At 47.5% G+C, this 21,753-nt stretch overlaps 2 protein-coding genes across 7 annotated transcripts; both read left to right on the top strand.

Annotated features, from left to right (window-relative positions):
• The first annotated feature begins 204 nt into the window (after positions 1-204).
• Positions 205-10,281, top strand: PXMP2 (peroxisomal membrane protein 2). 2 transcript variants are annotated; one of them, XM_077875129.1, is made up of 5 exons: positions 205-373; positions 1,844-1,960; positions 3,551-3,713; positions 7,149-7,268; positions 8,443-8,919. In XM_077875129.1, the coding sequence occupies exons 1-5, from the start codon at positions 252-254 to the stop codon at positions 8,554-8,556; spliced, it is 636 nt and encodes a 211-aa protein (XP_077731255.1). In that variant the 5' UTR covers positions 205-251; the 3' UTR covers positions 8,557-8,919. The 2 variants fall into 2 exon arrangements, with proteins under 2 accessions (XP_077731255.1, XP_077731256.1); XM_077875130.1 differs by lacking the exon at positions 8,443-8,919 and adding an exon at positions 9,936-10,281 and having other exon boundaries at positions 207-373.
• Positions 10,282-13,209: 2,928 nt separating this feature from the next.
• PGAM5 (PGAM family member 5, mitochondrial serine/threonine protein phosphatase) lies at positions 13,210-21,174 on the top strand. 5 transcript variants are annotated; one of them, XM_077875125.1, is made up of 7 exons: positions 13,210-13,415; positions 13,988-14,175; positions 15,716-15,931; positions 17,394-17,519; positions 17,598-17,686; positions 17,789-17,919; positions 20,169-21,174. In XM_077875125.1, exons 1-7 carry the CDS (start codon positions 13,225-13,227, stop codon positions 20,317-20,319), a joined length of 1,092 nt encoding a protein of 363 aa, XP_077731251.1. In that variant the 5' UTR covers positions 13,210-13,224; the 3' UTR covers positions 20,320-21,174. The 5 variants fall into 5 exon arrangements, with proteins under 5 accessions (XP_077731251.1, XP_077731250.1, XP_077731252.1 ...); XM_077875124.1 differs by having other exon boundaries at positions 17,786-17,919; XM_077875126.1 differs by having other exon boundaries at positions 17,766-17,919.
• The last annotated feature ends 579 nt before the right edge of the window (positions 21,175-21,753 follow it).

Genomic DNA, 21,753 nt, shown 5'->3' with positions numbered 1-21,753 from the left:
GGCTCGCCGCTCCCCGCCCCCCGCGAACTCCCGTGGCCGCGGGCGCGGGGGCCGGATGGGGGGCGGGGGGCGGGGACACGTGGCCGGATAGGGACTCCGGGAAAAGTGTGAGGACGCGCCCGGCGCGTACGGCGGGGGCGGCCCGGGGGCGGGACTGCGGGACGCAGCGGGGCGGGAAATGTGAGGCAGTCCCCGCGGCCCGGCGGGCGTGAGGCGGGGTCGGGGTCCGCAGCGGTGGGGAGCGGGAGGCGATGGCGCCGGCGGCGTCCAGGCTGCGGGCGGGTGCCGGGCTTCGGGCGCTGCTGCGGCGGGCGCTCGTCCAGTACTTGCGCCTCCTGCGGCTCTACCCAGTGCTCACCAAGGCGGCCACCAGGTCGGCAGGAGCGGCCGCGGAGGTGGGCGGGCGGGGGGGATGCCCGGAGCTCGGCCGGCCGCGGGAATGGGGGTGCAGAAGGCGAGCTGCCCGGACCGGCCGGAGAGCTCCTCGTGGGCGGGTTCTGAACGGTGGTTCCCGGATAGCCAGGTGCCCCGCCTGCAGCTCTCCCCCGACCGGCGGCCGCAGCCCGATGGCCTGTGCGGGTCCAGGCCTCCAGCGCCGCAGCCCGCGGGGCGGCCTGTGTGCACTTTCGTGGTCTTAGCGGCTTTGAATTTGGGAGGAAGGTGCCCGAAGGCCCCCGGGTCGACTGCTCCGTTGCACCTTTAAATCCGGGTTCTAACGTTTTTATGAGACGTCGCTCTCCCTCGTTAGCTTAATTAGTTAGTTTTATAAGTTCGTCCCTTTTTATTAAATGCAGCCTTTTATAAATACGTACAGCATGTCCCCGGTGTGCCAGCATCAGCAGCAAATAAGTGAAGTAAGGTCCCTGCCCTCAGCGGACCTTCTATTCTATTGAAAAAGTAGAGAAAAGCCAGATAAATAGATCACACAGATAAGTGGTCGGTAGGTTTTATCTGAGGAGGCAGCATTTGAACAAAGACCTGAAGGAAGGGAACAGGCTCCCTGGACAGAGGGTGCCAAGTGCAAAGGCCCTCCGGGAGGAGCAAGCCAATAATGGAGCAGTGGAGAGGAGGTCTGCCTTGCTGCAGAAAATTAACAGTGAGGCAGGAAGCAGATCAAAAAGGTCCTTATCCGCCATACAAAGAATTTTGGAGTTTTTAAGTGCCCAGAGCTTATCAGAAGGTAGCTATAGACCAAACCTTGGAGTACCTGGGCCGTCTCCACCTTTCTACTGAAACTCTTACTGTGGTAATTGTAGGTTTACATTCAGTTGTAGGAAATAATACAGGGAGGTTTCTTGTACACTTTGCCCACTTTCCCCCATTGGTAACACTTTGTAACACTGTGGTACAATATCACATGCAGGTCACTGGCATGGGTACAGTCCACAGGTTAAGGGTGCGTGTGTGTAAAGTTCTACTGTCTCCACCTTTCGATGTAGGGACCTTACACTGGGGCTGTTTTAAAAAAGACTCATCTGGGGGGGGCGGGGAATCCCTGGGTGGCTCAGCAGTTTAGCATCTGCCTTTAAAAAAAAAAGGACCTATCTCCACCCATGCCACCATGATCTCAGAACAGCTATGCTGATTACATGCAGGAATGACACACTTCTGCTGCTTGCTCCTGTTTTCTTTTTTTTTTTTTTTTTAAGATTTTATTTATTGATTCATGAGAGACACACAGAGAGACACAGGCAGAGGGAGAAGCAGGCTCCTTGCAGGGAGCCAGACGTGGGACTGGATTCCGGAACTCCAGGATCATGCACTGAACTGAAGGCAGGTGCTAAACCACTGAGCCACCCAGGCGTCCCTTGCTCCTGTTTTCTGATTATATCTCTGTCCACAGTGGCATTTTGTCAGCACTTGGGAATTTCCTGGCTCAGATGATTGAGAAGAAGCGGGAAAAAGAAAACTGCTCTCAAAAGCTAGATGTCAGTGGGCCTCTCAGATACGCCATTTATGGGTGAGTTCCATAAAGGACCCAGTAGAAAACTAATTGTAACAAAGCTAGGGTATCAAGACCAACTTTCTGAAATAATCTAACTTGGAAAAATAATTTTTAAAAAGCACTGAAGTAACATGGGGAAAAAACCAGAATGGTGGATAATGTGAACTGGTTTTATGGTTTTCATTTGAATTGCATGGGTGGGAGCGGCTATCTTCATTGGCTGAGAGATTTGAGAGCAGATAACTCACTTGAACCTAAATGAGATTTCAAGACACAAAGACCATGAAAAAGGAAAATGGACTCAAATATGGCCAGTTGTTTCTGTTATTTTCATAGTGTAAACATCCAGAAAATAAATACTTAGGTATCCTGAAAAATGTCCAGTTTCTGAACCACTTTTGGAATTGCAGAGACCACAGAGATTCAGTTGTTTTACCAATTAAATCCACACTGAGTTCTCTGGCCAACAATAGTGTTTGTATAGATGGATTATTTTGAAGTCTTTTGCAACATGAGTCATTTTTTCAATTTAAAGTTCACAAATATCACTTTGTATTTGTAAGCATGTTGGTTGCAGTCATCACAAGTTTCTATACTATAGTTAAAGCCATAATCACCCGGGAAGGAGGGAGCATGTCAGAATCCCTGGGAGGCTTTATCCACTCAGTTTCCATCTTCAAGACTTCTGTTCCTTCTCAGGGCACCTGGCTGGCTCAGTCAGTAGAACATGCAACTTTTGATCTCGAGGTCATGAGGTCAAGCTTCACAGTTTAGAGATCACTAAAAAAAGAATAAGTACAGTTAAAATTCTGTTTTCTCCCACTAAGGACCCCTGCTCTAGGCTACTTAATGTGTGGCAGGATAGGAAATAACAGCTGGGAACCACTGGTGTAAGGACTTCCAGTGTCAAAAATTGGAAGACCCCTGGGTCCCTGCCCATCTTTTTATTGCTGAATTTTACAGAGTTACAGTTTTGTTGCACCAGGAGATGGAGTGGCTGGGTTCAGTTCTGTCCCAGGTACTCTACACTTTGAAATACATAGTTGCAGTACAGACAAGTCAATGCACAGCACCAGGTTTTATTCTTGAGCACCTACTCTGAGCCAGGCCATGTTCTAGGCACTTGCAGGCACAGCAGTGAATAGACAGACACAATTGTGTCTTGTGACATTTACCTCAAAAGTGACAAAGAGGGCACCATATGACTAAACAAATGAGATCATGACATAGTGATACATGCTATCAAGACAATGAAACAGGACCTGGAATAGAGAATGGCTGGGAGAGCGGTGGGTTCATTGTCCAGAAAAATCATGAACAAAGTCTCCAAGCTGACAATGTTGAGTAGGAGCTGGCTAGGTAGAGACTGATTAGAGATCCAAGGCAGGAACAAGTCTGGAGACAAAAAAAAAAAAAAAAAAAAAAATTCTTGAAGCTCTCAAAGAGAGCTTGTTTTCTAGAAGGACCACACAGGCCTGTGTGGTTAGTGATGGGGAACTCCAGGAAGGCAGGTTTTAGGACTCCAGGGTATGGAGGTGAAGCTGGACCAAGAAGGGTACATCCAGAGAATGGCAGTCCTGCTCACCATCACTGGGGGGCCCTCAGGTTCTTCTTCACAGGGCCACTGAATCACTTCTTCTACCTCTTCATGGAACACTGGATTCCTCCTGAGGTCCCTTTGGCTGGGGTCAAGAGGCTTCTCCTGGACCGCCTCCTCTTTGCACCAGCTTTCCTGCTATTGTTCTTCCTCATCATGAACTTCCTGGAGGTTGGTCTCTGCCATAGCTCCTTGTCTGGCACAGCAGCTCTTAACTTGGCATCTGTGGGTGGAATTGAGAGGGTCTGTGAACTTTTCAGTACACTCAAACTGAAATTTTTCACTTCTCTGTGTAAACATCAACGTAAACCACAGTTGTACTGGCAGTAAGTGTTGGTCCACAGTAAGAAGTCACAAATATCTTGATATCACACATCATTTATCCTCGACAGGATATCTTTTGTTTTGTGACTCCTCGTACTTGCCTTCAAGGCTCATTACTGAATAGGTTAATATGGAAGCACATCTACTGGTCTAGGATTCTTTTCCTGAATATTTTGAAAAGTATATTTCAGTACAGTAGTGTAGTTGATATATTTTATTTTATAAACAGGATTCTCAGAAGGGGGTCCGTGAGATTCATGAAACAGAAATTTTAGGCCCCTGATGGTATTGCAGAAGCCTATGCTAACTCAATGCCTGAACATCACAAGTGCTCTGAAGAGGTTAACGTATCAGCGTAGACTTAAAACATTAAAACCCACCACATGAGAGGTGTGTTCACCTCTAATCACCAGGCATGTCTGTTCACTGTGCTTAGCCAAAGTCCCTTCCCAGTTCACTAGCACCTCCACCCATCTCTCCATTCACTGTGTATACCCTGGATGTGTTACCCTGGATGTGTCATATTCTGCTCTGAAAGTAATTGTTCCAACCAATCACAGCAGGTAAATCCTTCTTCAGGTTTTATTTTGAAACAGCATCTTGAGTTTTTGTTCCTGAGAACACCTCTTGTGGTCTAAAGCATTCCTGGGTGGAAGCAGGAAAGATGCTTCAACTTAACTGGTTAGTAATGAATCCCTGATAGTAAAAAGAAGTGTCAGAGAAGCTCTTAGGAAATCTGAGGTAGCAAAGTGTGTAAAGTACCCAACAAATAAATGATATATGTGGGACATTATACCACACACACTACAGATACCTCTGCATCTGCATTAAAAAAAATTGGGGGGGGGGGCAGCCTGGGTGGCTCAGCGGTTTAGCGCCACCTTCAGCCCAGGGCATGATCCTGGAGACCCCGGATTGAGTCCCATGTCGGGCTCCCTGCATGGAGCCTGTTTCTCTCTCTACCTGTATCTCTGCCTCTCTCTGTCTCTCATAAATAAATAAAAAATAAATAAAATAAAATAAAATAAAATAAAATAAAATAAAATAAAATAAAATAAAATAAATAAAATAAATAAATAAAATAAATAAATAAAATAAATAAAATAAAATAAAATAAATAAAATAAATAAAATAAAATAAAATAAAAAATAAAATAAATAAAATAAAATAAAAATAAATAAATAAATAAATAAATAAAATAAAATAAATAAAATAAATAAAATAAAATAAAATATAAAATAAAATAAAATAAATAAAATAAATAAAATAAAATAAAATAAAAAATAAAATAAAATAAATAAAATAAAATAAAATAAAAACATTAAGGGGCAGCCCGGGTGGCTCAGAGGTTTAGCGCCACCTTCAGCCCAGGATGTGATCCTGGGGACCCTGGATCGAGTCCCATGTCCGGCCCCCTGCATGGAGCCTGCTTCTCTCCTCTGCCTGTTTCTCTGCCTCTCTCTCCTTCTGTATCTCTCATGAATAAATAAATAAAATCTTTTAAAAAAAATTAACAAAAAAATTTTTTAATTTGAATATAGTTGACAATGTTATGTTAGTTTCAGTTATACAGCACAGTGATTCAGTTTCTCTATACATTACACTATGTGTACCACAACTCTTATTATAATATCATTGACCCTATTCCCTGTGTTGTGTCAATGTCCAGCATTTTTTGATCACAGATACCATATCTGGACTGCACAGTATTCCACCATTTGCCTGTCTCTTTTGTGTAAGGATTCCTGTTTGGTTAATTCCTAGAATTGTCCAAAAAGGCTGTCCTTGCTTGTCCTTCCTGCAGTGGTACAGAACAGTACAGACAACTGACATTTATTGAGCACTTGTTCCAAGCTCTGCAATGAGTGCTTTGTGTCATCTGAGCCGCAAGTCAACCCCATATTTGAGGAAGCTAAGGCCCACAGCATAAGTTGCCATAACTTGCAAGCCTGTGAGTCCAGTCAAACCCAGGCTTTATGATCCCAGAGCACTTAACCCTCGCAGCTTTGTCCAGTGTGGTTGGCTTCCACACACTCTTGATAACCATGATTGTATTTTTCTTTTAAATAGTGTGCAATTTGACACATAAAAAATAACGTATACATCTTTACTTATGAGATTGAACTTTTTATATGCTTGCTGTATTTCTTCTATGAACTGTTTATTTTTTATCAGTGTTTGCTTTTTTCTCACTGATTTGTATATTTGTGTATATTAAGGATCTCAATCCTTTGCCAAATACAGACTGCAGATACTTTTCCCATTTTTCAAGTTTTTGTCTTTTAGCTACAGATAAAGTTAAACATTTGAAGTTACATAAATAAAGCTTATTTATAGTGTGTTACTCCATACAGGAGTTTAAAAAATATATGTACTCAAATCTGTCATTCTTTTCCTTTGTGGGCTTCCTTCAAGGAAAATACTGGGAATATTCTCCTATAGTTTGTTTTATGATTTTATTGTGTACATTTTGATAAACAGATAAATAGAAATAGTCTAGTATCCTTTTTTATTTATATGTGGGAGATATACTTGTCTTGTTTCTTTCCATTTAATAGCAGATTGTCTTGTTACCATTTATTGAACAATCTCCTGTACTTTGAAACATCCACTTTATCACTCTCTCATTCCCATACATGCTGGCCTTTATTTGGACCTCTGATCTTTTGCTGAATTCTATTGATTTCCATGGTATGGTGGGGTTTTTTTTTTTAGCTTTTACCATCACTTCAAAGTATTTTTTAAATTTTTAGTGATTTAGGCCTCCCCTTGCTATTCTTTTTCAAGATGGCTATTCTTATGCTCTTATCTTTTAAAAGGCAAAAGATTATACAATCTGAAAAGAAACCAGAGTATTGCACTTACTTTTAGAATCAATTTATTGGGGTTCAATTTTTAAACACTTCAAGTTTTGCCTGAAAAATCCATCAGTTTTTTAGATTATTTTGAGAACTGACAGCTGAGCCATAAATAGCTGCCCCTGGCCAGCAGCACAAATCCCACCATTCAGTCAGCTCTGTAAAGAGTGATGAAAGTCCATGAGGGCCATCAGTACAGTGTCAGCAAGTGGGCTATCTCACTCTTGATTTCTCAACCATGCGGTTGGCTCCTGATAGCTGCAACACTAATTAGGCACACAGGTGTGCTGTCTACGTACAAATTGAATAAAATCCAGTTTTAAAAATCATCATGTTAGGGTTTGGGGCCCTCCAGACCTTGCAACCCCAGCTTGTTTTGATGGCAGTAGCAACTGCTCACCATCCATACTCCTCTCCTTTCCAGGGGAGAGAGACAGCTGCTTTCGCTGTCCAGATAAGGAGAAGCTTCTGGCCAGCACTGTGCATGAACTGGCGAGTCTGGACCCCGGTGCAGTTCATCAACATCAACTACGTCCCTTTGCAGGTGAGGGCCAGCTGGCACCATGCAGAACCAGAGGGGGCCTTATCTTCTACTACCAGCCTTATTTTTGCTTAGAATGATTGGTGATTTTCTCTCTGCCCAGAATCAGCAATTCTGGATTTGGAGAGATGAAGCAGGTGTCCACACCTCATCTGTTAGTCCCAGAGATGTTTTTGAAAAGCCCCCAGTCCAGGAACAGCTTGGATATCCCAAGGATGTGGTACTGCCAGTGCCTGGCCCTGTGGGTCAGTCGAAAGTTCACACAGTTTCCAGGCAGTGTCAGTGCTCAAGCAGGATGTGCAGGAGAGGCAAGGGCAGCCTTACCTGCAGTGACATCAGAGCGCACCCTGGCAGAGAGTGGGACATGGGGGTGGAGCAGCCCTTGGGGTGCCATGCACATGGGGTTCAGCATGTCTGGGCACCAGGTAGGTCATGATCTGAGGCAAGCTGCTGAAACTGCCCTGTATGCCACACCTCGAACCCCTGATCTGAGCAAGGTGGGAGCCTGGAGGGACTCTAAGCTTCAGGAACAGCTTACCAGGGTAAGGCTGAGCACTGCGTTTATACACCAAGTACAGCTCATCTATGTCCGGCCCTAAGACCATACCCAAAGTTGGAGATCTGGTAGAGGGGTTTGGCATATCTGCATGCGCACGGCCTGGGTATATTACAGCCTCAAAGCAAGGTTATACAACTAGATCCTAGGAATCCACTCTAGGCTTCCTGTGCTCCCTCCCTCTCATGAGGGTCACACAGCAAGCTCTCATACACCACCAAAATGCAGCAACACGTAGGCCATGTTTCTGCCCAGGGAAGCCCTGTAGAGACACAGCACCTAGGGTTTTTTGGGAAGGCTGGTCATGTAGGCACCATTTGCCTGGCATGTATCAGAACTCTAAACTCCCAGAAAGAGAGCAAGTGCTCAGCATGACCCATGTTTTAGCAAGCAGTCTAGGCATAGGGAGCCATTCTTATCAGTTGGAAAAAGGTGAGAACCCTTAGGAACTCTTAAGTTCCCAAGCTCCAAGAAAAAGGTGAGAACCCTTAGGAACTCTTAAGTTCCCAAGCTCCAAGTAAGGGCTAGCCTCTCAAACAGACCTTTCCAAGGACAGCAGCCTCAAGCTTTTTTTTTCCCCACACTATTTAGGTAACCTGCTTGTTTTCACCCCTGTTCTAGAGAGGAGAGAGACCTGGGCGGAACTCCCTTGAACAACAGCTCCACTGGGAGGAAGGGAGGGGCAGGGTCTCTCTTTCCCTCTCTCTCACACACACCATACGCATCAAGGAGTAGCAGAAAACCAGAAGGCAGTGACACACAACCACAGATATTGCAGGATTAAAGCAAAATGAAAATCAGTTTCATTGGCTTTAACAATGATCTTATCAGTGACCTTCCCAAAAGCAATTTCAGTGGCTCCATGAGGGCTAAAGCCAGACTGCTATGAATTGAGTAGTGAATGAAGAAAAGAAATCAGAAGTCTGCAAAATTCTATCAGAAAATTTGTGAAGAGGGATCCCTGGGTGGCGCAGCGGTTTGGCGCCTGCCTTTGGCCCAGGGCGCGATCCTGGAGACCCGGGATTGAATCCCACGTCGGGCTCCCGGTGCATGGAGCCTGCTTCTCCCTCTGCCTGTGTCTCTGCCTCATTCTCTCTCTCTCTCTCTGTGAGTATCACAAATAAATAAAAATTAAAAAAATATATTTAAAAAAATTTGTGAAGATATGGGGAGAAATTATGGGAGAGGGCTTTGAAGCTAGGAGAGGCCATATGTACCCTAAAAAGGGAGGCATGGGATTTGGGCATAAGCAGAGAGGTGCTTTAGGCAGAGGCCTTTCTTTCCTAAGACAGGAGAGAGATGCCTGTACACTGGGGACTGCCTTCTATACCTCTTTACTCTGGAGGGCAGAGGGCAGGTCAGGGCCAAACTGAGTAGAGAGGAGATAGGATGGGTGTCTTGAGAGGAGAAAAGATAGGGTAAACTTGTAGAGAATAGTGGAGGGAGCTAACTGAAGACCCTCTTGGGCATAGGGCTCCAGGGAATCAGGGAGGATGGAAGTTTCTCCAGGGAGGACAACTAAGGAACAGAAAGGAAAGGCAACAAAGGCTTTGGGCCATGGATTCTAATGCATATAGAAAAGGAAAAGGTGGTTGCAGGTGAGCGTCAAAAGGCAGTGGAATTTATTAAATATTTACTGAGCACCTACTATATGCGCCACTGCTCTAGACTCTAGGGATACAGTGATTAATAAGATAGAACAGACTCCTACTTTCATGGAGCTTATATGCCAGGGAGGTAGCATCAGGTGGAAGTACATCCATCAGATCATCAAATCAGGGTAATGGTCTGGGCTGGGGGGAGGGGTATCACCAATGGGCTGGGTGAAACCGCTGCATGATGGCCAGTCTTGGGGTCAGAAGTTGAGCCTGGAGCTGGTGCTCAGTGAAGAAGGATATGGGACAGTTATTGTCTGTTTTCCCTACTGGCCTGTAGCATTGCTAGGCATAGTATCCTGGTCACCCCTCTAGCACAGTGCTTTGTATGAAATAAAGGCTCCGTGAATACAATAGGGGGCAGATGGACTGACCAGTGAATGAGCTGTCCTGGGAGATCAGTGAGTAGTAAATATGGTCAGGGCTTCACTTTACTGTGGTCTGTGTTCTCTTTGGCAGTTCCGAGTGCTTTTTGCGAACCTGGTGTCTCTGTTCTGGTACATCTACCTGGCCTCTCTGGGGAAGTGAAGATGACCTGGAGTGAATGCAGATGCACTGCCCATGTGGGTCTAGGGACCCACCTGCTTAGGGTGAGGGAACAGAAATAAATAACTTTATCTGATTCCGGATCATGTTAATGAAGATGGAGAAACAGAAATCTTTTAATGTAAGAATCTTGTGTTTTAAAAAGTCAGGAACTGTCTTCAGGCAATGCTGCCTTAGAATCATAAAATACAGCAGTGTTGACCTCTCTCTTATCACCTTGAATTGAATTAGGATGGCAATAAATTATAATGTAGCTTTCTCTGTAGTGATTTTTTTAAAACACTTTTGTCACTTTGGTAGAAATGGGTGGCCAGAGGGCTGCCCGCAGACTTTTTTACTTTAAAAAAAGTTGTAAAATCTATAATGCTATTGCTTATCTACGTGGAGCCACTGGGAAAGGGCCCTTCCAGAACAAGACTTTACCTTGACATTTGGAGGCCTTAGGAGAAGTGTATGCCACCCTTTCAGCTGACTTTTTTCTGCTCTTACTGCTCTTTTGTTGTTAACCCTACTCACCTTTTTTCATTTTCAGTATCCCATTCTTGTTTTATGGATACAATACCCTTGGATCTTAATTTTATATTTAATTTAAAAAAATTTGTCTCATATGCCATTTTCTCAGGGTTCACGGGTGTTTTTTCCTGTTTGTTTTGCTCTTTATTTTTCCAATCAGGATTTCCCCAAAAGTCTACTGATTGTACCTAAGTCCTTAAGAGTCAGCCATTCAGGCAGTGCCTTCACTGTGGACTAACCAAGCATGGAGCCAGTTTTGTTGAAGATCACTCATTTTGAGTAACTGAGGCCTTTTCTCTTAGACTAGCCTGTTTCCCCAGAGAAGAATTCTTTAATTTTTTGCCTAGGGGAAGGGTCATGGTTGTAGTAGAGCATGGTATAAGTCTAGTGGCCAACACTGTTGTAGCTAACTAGAGGAAAAGAGGTCCTGTTAGTATAATCTCAGCTGTACTATGCATCCTAATCTCAGCTGTCTGGTGTTCTCAAGCCATAGTCCTTCTGGTTTAAATCCTCTGGAATGAAAGTCTTCTGCCATGATGAAGGTGAGGTATTCACCTGAAGATACAGGTAACAGAGGGAGTATAGAGGACAGCCTCTTACAGGTTTTTCAGTCAACCTTTGTTCAATCCCACACCTTTCCTCAGAGGTGGGGCTACTGCCTCTAACTCCCAGATTCTCCCAGACTCACTGAACTAACTGAGCTTGCTTCTTGGCTTCCTGCAATGCTGGCGGCTGATGTTCCATCTTCTCAGGTCAAAAATGATCTGATTTCCAGCTTCCAATATTTTGTCAACCAATCTTTTTATTTCTTGTTATGGGCTTGTCTTTTTTTTTTTTTTTTCTTCTTAAAATGTTTTTACTGGGTACTTGGGTGGCTCAGTTAAGTATCTTGAGTCTTGATTTCAGATCAGGTCTTGATCCCAGGGTTGTGAGTTCAGGCCCCATGCTGGTGTGGAGTGTACTTAAAAAAATATATATTTTTATACTATCATTTTAGTAAGCAACCTTCTGGAAGGAGTAGGCATAAATGTATGGGTTCAAGACACCATGTAAGTCAGATCATGTCAATTCCTGATTTAAAAACCTACAAAGAGGACCCAGCCATTCCATTTCTGGGTACATATGCCCCAAAACTGAAAGGGACTTAAAGAGATATTTGCACACCTATGTTCACAGCATTATTCATAGTAGCCAAAGGATGGAAGCCACTCAAGTGTCCATTGACAGATGAATAAACAAAATGTGTTCCATCCATAAAGTGGAATATTATTCAGCCCTAAAAAGGAAATTTTGACATATGTGACAATGTGGATGAACCTTGAGGACACTATGCTAGGTGAAATAAGCCTGTCTCAAAAGAACAAATACTGTGTGATTCTACTTACATGAGGTCCCTAGACTTGTCAAATCCAAAAGACAGAAAAGGGAATAGTGAGTACCATGGGCTGGGGGAGTCAGGGAGTCAGTATTCAATAGGGACAGAGTGTCACTTTGGGAAGATTTAGGTTCTGGAGCTGGTTGGTGGTGGTGGTGGTTGCACAACAGTGTGAATGTACTTCATGCCACAGAACTATATGCTTAAAACTGGTTAAGATAGTGGGGCAGCACCTGGCTGGCTCAGTCAGTAGAACATGGACCCTTCACATCAGGGTTGTAAGTTTGAGCCCCATCTTGGGTGTAGATTACTTAAAAAAAAATTTTTTTTTTAATGGTTAAGACAGGACACCTGGGTGGCTCAGCGGTTAAGCATCTGCCTTTGGCTCAGGGCGTGATCCTTGGGTCCCAGGATGGAGTGTCACCTTGGGCTCCCTGCACGGAGCCTGCTTCTCCCTCTGCCTATGTCTCTGCCTCTGTCTCTCTCTCTCTGTCATGAATAAATAAATAAAATCTTTTTAAAAAATGGTTAAGACAGTAAATTTTGTTACATGTATTTTACCACAGTAAAAACAAACCCTGCAGAGGTTTCCCAGTTCACTTAAACTAGAATCCTGAATTCTATCCATAAGGCTCTCCCGCCTCCCAGCTCCTTGCAGCTTCGAGGCTGGGACTCCCTCCAGTACCCCTCTCCAAGGAGTGCTGTGGTCTCGCCCGTCGTCCCACACACCCACGCGCACACACTGAGACCGGGTCACACAAGCCAGTACACACGCTCTCCACACACACGCCCCGGCCCTGTCTGTCACACATAGTCCCGTCGCGCGCGCGCACACACACACACACACACACACACTCGCCCATGGCCCGTCGCGCGCACACACGTTCATACACACTGGCGCCGCGGCCTCGTCTCCCTCACACACACACGCCCTCCGCCAGCTCAGGTGCCCCCGTTGTGCCCTGGAAGGCGGCTCCACACGCGCAGCGCCACGCCAACCGGAGACGCCGCGCGTAACGTCGCCGCTCGAAGGCAGGACTGACCTGCCCCAGGGACTTCAGCACGGAATCTGGGAAAAGGCCTCAGAACCGTCGCACCGTACGCCTCTTCCACTTTGTTCCCGGAAGCTGTCCACCCCTGGCCAGGAAGTTCCCCTCCAGCCCCCGCCCCGCTGGCCCTGGGGGCGGGACTTCCGTCACCGCGCGGACCGCCGGCCGGAAGCGGACCCCTGAGGAATCGTGTCCCTCGGGGCGCGCCGTCCAGCCGTGAGTTCCTGCGCGGGGTCGGCGCGGGGTCGGCGCGGGACGGGCGGGCATGGCGTTCCGACAGGCGCTGCAGCTAGCGGCCTGCGGCCTGGCCGGGGGCTCGGCAGCTGTGCTCTTCTCCGCCGTGGCGGTGGGGAAGCCCCGCGCGGGCGGGGACGCGGAGCCGCGCGTGGTCGAGGCGCCGGCGTGGGCGGGGACCGCGCGTCCCGGGCCGGGCGTCTGGGACCCCAACTGGGACAGGTGCGGGGCCGCGGTGGCGTCGGGCGCGGGGCCGGTGGGCGGCAGGGCCTTGGGTCCGTGGGGGTCGGCTCCGCAGAGGGCAGGCGGGGCGGGCCCGCGGGTGGACGTCTCTCCCGGATGTGGCCGCGCGGCTGGCCGTGATGGCGGACGCCCTGGACGACAGCGGTGCCGGGGACAGCGCGCGGCCCAGACTCGGGCTGTCAGCCGGGAGCCCTCGGATTGGACGATGCCTAAGGGCGGAGAGCAGGGTGGGTGTGGGGCCCTCAGTGCTGGCCTGGGCCTCGAAGGAGCCTCTCTGCTGGAAGCCGGGCGAGGACACGTGGGACAGGAACGTGCGCCTCCGGGTCTTGTCATGCGTGGCCACACGCGTGCTTATGGGGCACCTGGGAAGTGGCGCCTCTGATCAGGAAACACTTTTTAGTGTTGTTTGATGTTAACGAATTCGAGTTTAAAAACCAAACAGTGCAGGTTTTTTATGCTGTTTCTGTGTCGCAATGATAGTATTGTTGATACGTTGGATTCAATAAAGTGGATTTTTGTAATTTCACCTGTCCCTTTCTTTTTAAATGTAGGCTCTTTGGAAATTTAAAAGTACGTCTGTTGCTGGTGGTGTGCTTCTTATCGGACGGCTCTGCTCTGGAGTCTGGGAGTGGTCATTGTGGGATGGTTCACCCAATCCCAACTCCTTACTACTTTACTCTGAATGAGGGGCACAGAACTAGTATTTACTGTCAGCCTCGTTTTATCAGGAACTGCATAGGTATTCTTTGTTTTAAACCTTTAATTTAAAAAAACGTTCGAATAGTTTTAGATTTACAGAAAAATCGGAAAGCTACTAAGAGTTATACTCCACCCCTGATTTTGTCTACTGCTAAGGCTACTATCCTTGTAATACTGGTATGGTGTATTGGCCACAATCAGTGAACTAATATCTGTTTGTTATTATTGACTGACATTCATACTTCGAGATTTCCTCAGTTTTCAGCTATTGTCTGTTGTCTCTTCCAGGATCCCACCGGACAATTAGTCGTGTTTCCTCAGGCTTCTCTTGGGTGTGACAGTTTCTCAGACTGTCCTTGTTTTGATTACTTTGACAGTTTTGAATATTGATAATCAGGAATTTTAAAGACTGCCCCTCTGTTGGGATTTGTCTGTTTTTCTCATGATTCAGTCAAGGGTCATATTCTCTTTTTCAAATTTCAGTACAGTCTTCTGAATTTCTTTTTAAGGAAACAGATTCATTGTGAGAATAAAGTATGTATTTGAAGCAGCACTGGATTCTAGCTCTGTTGGTGGAAGCTGACACACTGTATTTGCTCACCAAGTCCGGGTTTATGAAGGAGGAGGGTGTGCTGGAAAGTTCTAGAGCCTCATCTGATGAAATGTCCAGCCTCTTCCTGGAGAATTTCATCCAGTCTAGGCTTCCTATGTGTGTGCCTGTAGTCCCCATGTGTCATCCCTGGCTCAGCCCTGGACTCCTGTGTGGCATCTCAGCCTCTTTGTATTAGGGCACCCTAGGCTCGCCCAGCAGGACCCCTGAGCTGCCACTGCTCTCCTCCGAACTTACCCTGCCACCATTTTGTCCCAGCTGGGGATGCTCTTTTCCTAGCCCATACCACAGACCTTTAGCTTTTTCAAATTTCCGTTCTGGAAGCCACCAGACATCCCTGTCTTCCAACAACCAAATCTTAGGTTGTTTCTCGGCATCTTCACTGGTGCTGCCCCCCATCCTCACCCCCCACCACCTCTTCAGCTCCTCAACCTTCCAGGAGTGCCATCCAATAGACTTTTCATAATAATAGGAATGTTCTCTTCCTCGCTATCCAATGTGATCACCACTATCCCATGGGTTACTGACCATTTCAAATGTTCTTAGTGTGACTGGGGAAATGGAGTAATATCTTTATTATTTTGAATTTAAGTAGCCACACAGCTGGTATCTAGCATTGGACAGCACAGTTGCAGGCTCTGCTTCAACATGGCCACACTAGCTTTGTGGGCACTCCCCAGCTACCCCTTCCTGGTACCTGGTTTCGTTTTCTACACATCTCTTATCACTTGGCTGTTTTTATCAGTCTCTTTTCACTAGAACACAAGCTGCATGAGAGCTTCATTTGTCCACTTCATTCACTGATCACCCCAAACAGGCCTGGCACTCCGCTCTGGGTAAATGCGATGTGCTCTAAGAGGATGGGCTCTTAGGGGCCACAGCAGAGGGCAGAGGGTATTGTTTGTCCCTGCGCTTTCCCAAGACGGAAATACCGTCTAGTCAAAAAAACTCAATTCTGATTTGTGAGCAGAGATCACAAGGACACGCCTCTCATATTTCAACATTAGGCGAGAACCACTATCCTTGGTCAACCTGCGGAAGAGGAACCTAGACTCTGGAGAAGAAGAACTGGCGTCCAGGCTGGACCACTGCAAAGCAAAGGCCACACGACACATCTTCCTCATCAGGCACTCCCAGTACCACATGGATGCCTCCCTGGAAAAGGACCGCACTCTAACACCCCTGGGTATGTGCTGGGACTCAAGCCCCAACTGACACTTGTACTAGTGACGCTGGGCCCCTTTGGACCTGTGTCAGGGGCTTGGCCCAGATTCAAGAATTGTCATTAACAGTGATCATCAGCCTAACTGATACAAGACAGGCATTGAAAACATCCTCAACTTTAGGGGCGCCTGGGTGGCTCAGCAGTTGAGCAGCACCTTTGGCCCAAGGCATGACCATGTGTCCGGGGATCGAGTCCCGCATCAGGTTCCCTGTGGGGAGCCTGCTTCTCCCTCTGCCTGTGTCTCTGCTTCTCTGTGTCTCTCATGAATAAATAAATAAAATCCTTGAAAAAAAAAATTCCTCAACTTTAAAAAATGTATGGTGGATCTCACAGGTGATCAGACCCAAAGCACAGCAGAGGTGTTCTATACTCCCTGATGCTCTGTAAGTGGCATAGCCCATGCACCCTGTTCTGCTTGACTTAACCTGTTGCTGAAGATCCTTCTATTCAGCACTTGCAGATCTGTTTAAAGTTTGCTTCATAATGGTAAACAGACAGGATTGAGTGATAGCTCTAACCGTCTCCCTGGCAGGAGTGCTACTTATTGCAGTTTCTTGCCATCGTGAGCAGCACTGCGGGGCATGCCCTTCCACCGTGGTCTTTGTGCCCATGTGCAAGCATATCTGTAGAAGAAATTCCTAGGAGAGGAAGTACAGGGTGGTCTGAGATAAGGTTTACATTTTTAAAGATGTCTTTGTTGGATAGGATATTAGCCATCTGTGCACATTCAGTGCTACATGCACTTGAAACTGACCTTCTGAGAGCATTTTCATCTAGATTCTAAAATATATATATATATATATATATTTTTTTTTTTAATTTTATTTGAGAGATTGAGCAAGACAGAGCACAAGCGGGAGGAGGGGAAGAGGGAGAGGGAGAAGCAGACTCCCTGCTATGCAGGGAGCTTGACTTGGGACTCAATTTCAGGACTCCAAAATCATGAGTCCAAGGGAGACACTTATCCCACTGAACCACCCAGGCATCCCTAAAATATATATTTGAGAAAAAAGATTTGTATTTGTACACAGACTGTACTTAGTAATGCTGAGGCCATTTGGTCTTTACGTGTTGACATCTGTGATAATGCACAACTGGTCGATCCATGGCACGTTGCAACTCCATGTTTGGACAAAATTAAAAGTGGCATAAAGGACACAAAGATAGGAACAGGATCCCAGATCTCAGGGATCCTCAACCTTGGTCATTAACATTCCTTCTGTATGGAGCTAAAGGTAACTGCATTATCTCATTGTTTCCACCTGTCAAATGCTTGGCCCCTAGTTAGGGCCAAACCCCAGGAGGGTCTGCCCGTCTTGTTCCCCAGCCGTAAGGGCACTTGGTAAAGGACTGGAGTATTTCTGAAGTAAACAAAAGAGGAACTCCAGCAACCTATAATTCTCTGGTGTTTTTCACCTTCAAGGTCGTGAACAGGCTGAACTAACTGGGCTCCGACTTGCAAGCTTGGGGTTGAAGTTTAATAAAATTGTCCATTCGTCTATGACCCGAGCCATAGAAACCAGTGACATCATCAGCAAGCACCTGCCAGGTGAGTGCCCCGCATCTCCAGGGCGCACTGGGTGGCTAGTCCTGAAGGGGCAGCACCTAGCTGCGGCTTCTCTTACAGGTGTCTGCAAGGTCAGCACAGACCTGCTGAGGGAAGGCGCCCCCATTGAGCCCGACCCGCCTGTGTCCCACTGGAAGCCAGAGGCTGTGGTAAAAGCCCCACTCCCCCCGAGCCCCCCGACCTGCAGCCTGCATGCCCTGCGGCCTGCATGCCGTGGCCATCCTTAAGATTCCTTGCTCTGCCCCCAGCAGTATTATGAAGATGGAGCCAGGATTGAGGCCGCCTTCCGGAACTACATCCATCGGGCAGATGTCAAGCAGCAGGAAGACAGTTACGAGATCTTCATCTGCCATGCCAATGTCATCCGCTACATCGTGTGCCGGTGAGGGGTGACATAGGTTCCCTGGCCCACCATCCTTCCTGCCAGCCTGTGCCAGTGCCTCTTCCCTGGAGACCTTAGCCTTCTGGGAGAATGTCAGTTTGGAGTTTTTCCATGATCGTGTATTTATGGCGGGAATAGCACAAATGTGATCCACTTGTCCAGGGTAGGTCGGGGTGCCCGAGAAGTCAGTGGCACATTCTGGGTGATGCTAACACGGTCACTTGGTTCAGGCACTGTGCGCTGGACTTCACACCGTACAGTCGGTTTTTCCCCCTCAGTGATTTGTAAGCGTCTTGGGAGACAGTGCAAATCTTCTGTCCCTCTGATTTATACCGACTGACTTTAGCCCATTGGGAGTTCCTGCCACAACAGATACAGTGGTGGTGCTCACCTAATGGTGGTTTTGCATTTCTGTCTGTCATTTGTTATTTGAAATCCTTCTGTAAGACCTCACTCTTACTCTCTGTTTATTTGTAGGATTATAGACTCATAGATCTGTATTTAGCACTGTGGATTAGAACCCATCACCATGTTCGTCCCTTCACTGCTCTGGCTGCCCCAGCACTGGCTGCCCCAGCATTGGCTGTTGGGCCCCCAGGAGGCTTCTGTGTCCTCTGGACCTGCCTCACTTCCTGGCACTAATGGAGGTTCCAGAGCCCTCATGAGTGATGCCTGCCCTGAGTAGCAGCCATGTACCAAAGGCCCTTGGAGGTAGTTAGGCCAGCTGGGTGCTTATGTATTTAACCAAAGTTCACTTAGTGAAAAATTTGAAGTAACTGGAATCCCAGACACCCCCTGGACCCATTAGAAAGTGTGCATTGGGCATTTTAACAGCTGAGGGATCTCCTCTTGTGATGAGTCTGACAGGGCAGGACAGGACACAGCCCACCGGCTGGCCCACAGGACTATCCAAATGTAGGCCCAGGGTCCTTGCTCACCATGCTTGATCCTTGGACCTTTCACCAGGGCTGGCAGGAACGGGGTCATTTCCCCTCCAATGTCCCATGCACAGCCTCTGGTGAGAAGCCCAGGGCATCCGAGGCAGGGGGCACACTGATGCCAGGAGTCAGGCTTCTCAGCTTGGTCACAGGGCTCCAGGCCAGGTGGAGTGTTGCTGGGGAAGAGGGGTGAGCCTCAGACAGGCCTCCACACACTCTGAAGTGCTCAGCACTTCATGCCTCCAGAGGGCATAGTCTCAGAGCTCCTGTGCTCAGCACATGCTGTTCCCCGGCACCACCCTCATTGCTGCTCTGGATGTCTCTGCACCGTGGAAACGCCATAATCTAACACCCTGTGACAGGCTGACCCCAGCAGCCACTAGAAGTGACCCCAATGCTGAAAACTAATCAGAACTGGGGACTTGGAGTAGAGGTGACCTGTGTGCCATAAAGGGCTAGAAGGAACCAGAGCATCCCTGTCACAATACATGAGGTTATTTTGGAGTTTGTGAGGGACACAAGGAGAAGACTTTAAAAAGCACCATGGTGGCTGCAGAGTGAGCCAAGGGGATGCCCCTTACCATTTAGGGCACAAAGGATGTCTGATGACTTGGGGAAGCCATGATGATACTGGGCTTTTCAGCAAATACTGCACCTAAAAAGTGTTCCTGAGGACAAGGCAAGGCTCTGGGCTTGTGGATTATACCACCCTGTTCCTGGGCAAGAGTGGAATAGGAATGGGTCCATTGCACAGTCCAGCTGCCCCTGCCCCCTTTTGGTTACACTGGAAAAAGAAGTCAATGGAAGCCATGTATTTCTGACTCGCATGCACATCTGGAGTTGGGTTAATCCCCTGACCCAAACAGGGGCTGGGCTGTCCCCATCCCCCTTGATTTGATGGGAGATCATCAGCCCAGTAGCTCTGTCCTCTGAGAGACCCCTTGCTGAAAAACAGGAGGGACAGACTTGGCTATATGGGTCCCAGCCCCAAGAAAATCTCTGAGGGGGATCCCTGGGTGGCGCAGCGGTTTAGCGCCTGCCTTTGGCCCAGGGCGTGATCCTGGAGACCCGGGATTGAGTCCCACGTCGGGCTCCCGGTGCATGGAGCCTGCTTCTCCCTCTGCCTGTGTCTCTGCCTCTCTCTCTCTCTCTCTGCGACTATCATAAATAAATAAAAGTTTAAAAAAATATTAAAAAAAGAAAAAGAAAATCTCTGAGACCCTAACTGGGGTGGGGGCTATTGCATTGCCCAGACCCCAGCCTGTTTTGGTGGCTGAGCCCTCTGTTCTAGCATGTTCTTTCTCTTTCCAGGGCACTGCAGTTCCCTCCTGAAGGCTGGCTCCGCCTGTCTCTCAACAATGGCAGCATAACCCACCTGGTGGTACGGCCAGATGGCCGAGTGGCGCTCAGGACCCTCGGGGACACAGGGTTCATGCCTCCAGACAAGATATCGCGCTCCTGAGAGCTGCTTGGAGGACCTGCTCTCCTCTAGCCCCTGTGGCTCCCATGGGTGTCACCCAGGACATGGTTCCTTCCCCATCTTCCCTCCACAGGCTGCATTGTGGTTACATTGCACTCTTCCTGGAGAGTGAGAAAGTACAAATATCTCAAGTATCTAAAATGTGGTATTTGGGTCCATACTTGGCAGCCCAGGATAGAAAAGGGAATTGTTCTGAGCAGAGCAGCCTGACTTCCCTCTTGGGGTTTCCTTCCCTGTCTACCAGGATGAGGCCTCACCGATGCCATGTGCAGGGACCACGGTCAGTCCACATGGGTGTCTTCAGTCACTCCCACAGCTGGCCACATGGGCCCTTCCCGGCTCCTTGGCACAGCCCGTCCCGGCACTCAACTCCGAGGAGGGCTGCCAGCACTTCCATTCAGAACTCATCCTACATTCTTTAAGAGCCTTTTACCACTTAAATATTTGTCAACTAAAGACTCTCATCTGGTTTCCTGCTTTGATAACCAGTTTCTCAGTCTGGAGTCCTGCCCGCCACCATTGGGTCTGAACCCAGCCACATTTAGCAGGTGGGGGAGGTGGCTGGATGCTGATGGGACAGCAGGGCATCCTATTTCAATAAAATACTCAACAGCTCAGTCTTTGCCTCTGGCTGTTTATCCTTTATGCTTATGGATTAAACTATTTAGATGTGATGTGTCCATCCCAAATATTCTGTTAACTTAGGAGAAACTACAATTTCTATGAAGTGGTTATGAACATTTTTTGCAATCGGTACAACTGATTGGGACATTTAATCCATTTCTCTAACTTTGGAAATAACTGCAAAATAAAATTTTATTTTACCAACGTTTCAAAGTATTAATTGTGAGTGTTTTAAAGAAAATAAAAGCCCATGTACTGCAACAAATGGCAGCCCCAGATGCTGGAACAGTTGTAGCCACAGTAGCAGCAAGCTCTTTCCCAGTGTTTTTGTGTTCCCAGAGTTGACAGCTTCCTTGGGCATCTGCCCACTCACTAGGCCAAGGCCCAGACTCAGGATATGAGCTAGATAAATGGTTTTCCACAGGCATCAATTATACACCACTTTCTAGAAACAGTTTGGACAAAGTAAGCCAGGGGTTGTGCCAACTTCTTAAAGCATGGAATTAACAGGCAACACATCTCTGACTTCAGGTGTGAAGGAGGCCCAGGAAGGTAAGGGCCACCCAGGCCTCATGTCCTACCCTGAGCCTGACCCCTGGACCCTCGAACCCACACACCCGAAGGGGGAGGTGGCAGGTCCCCTTCCTTCTTCCCTTAAGGGGTTTATGCAGCTGCCTCACTGTTCTGCCTTCAAAAATATGCCTTGATGGCAGAATTTCACTTGACCTTTGAGGAGCAGGGCAGCATTTTGGAAGTGGAAAATGAGCCCACACGGGATATAGCCGAGGAGCA

This window comes from Canis aureus, chromosome 27 (assembly GCF_053574225.1).
Source record: "Canis aureus isolate CA01 chromosome 27, VMU_Caureus_v.1.0, whole genome shotgun sequence".
Lineage (NCBI taxonomy): Eukaryota > Metazoa > Chordata > Mammalia > Carnivora > Canidae > Canis > Canis aureus.
This window is presented reverse-complemented; position numbering and strand designations above follow the sequence as displayed.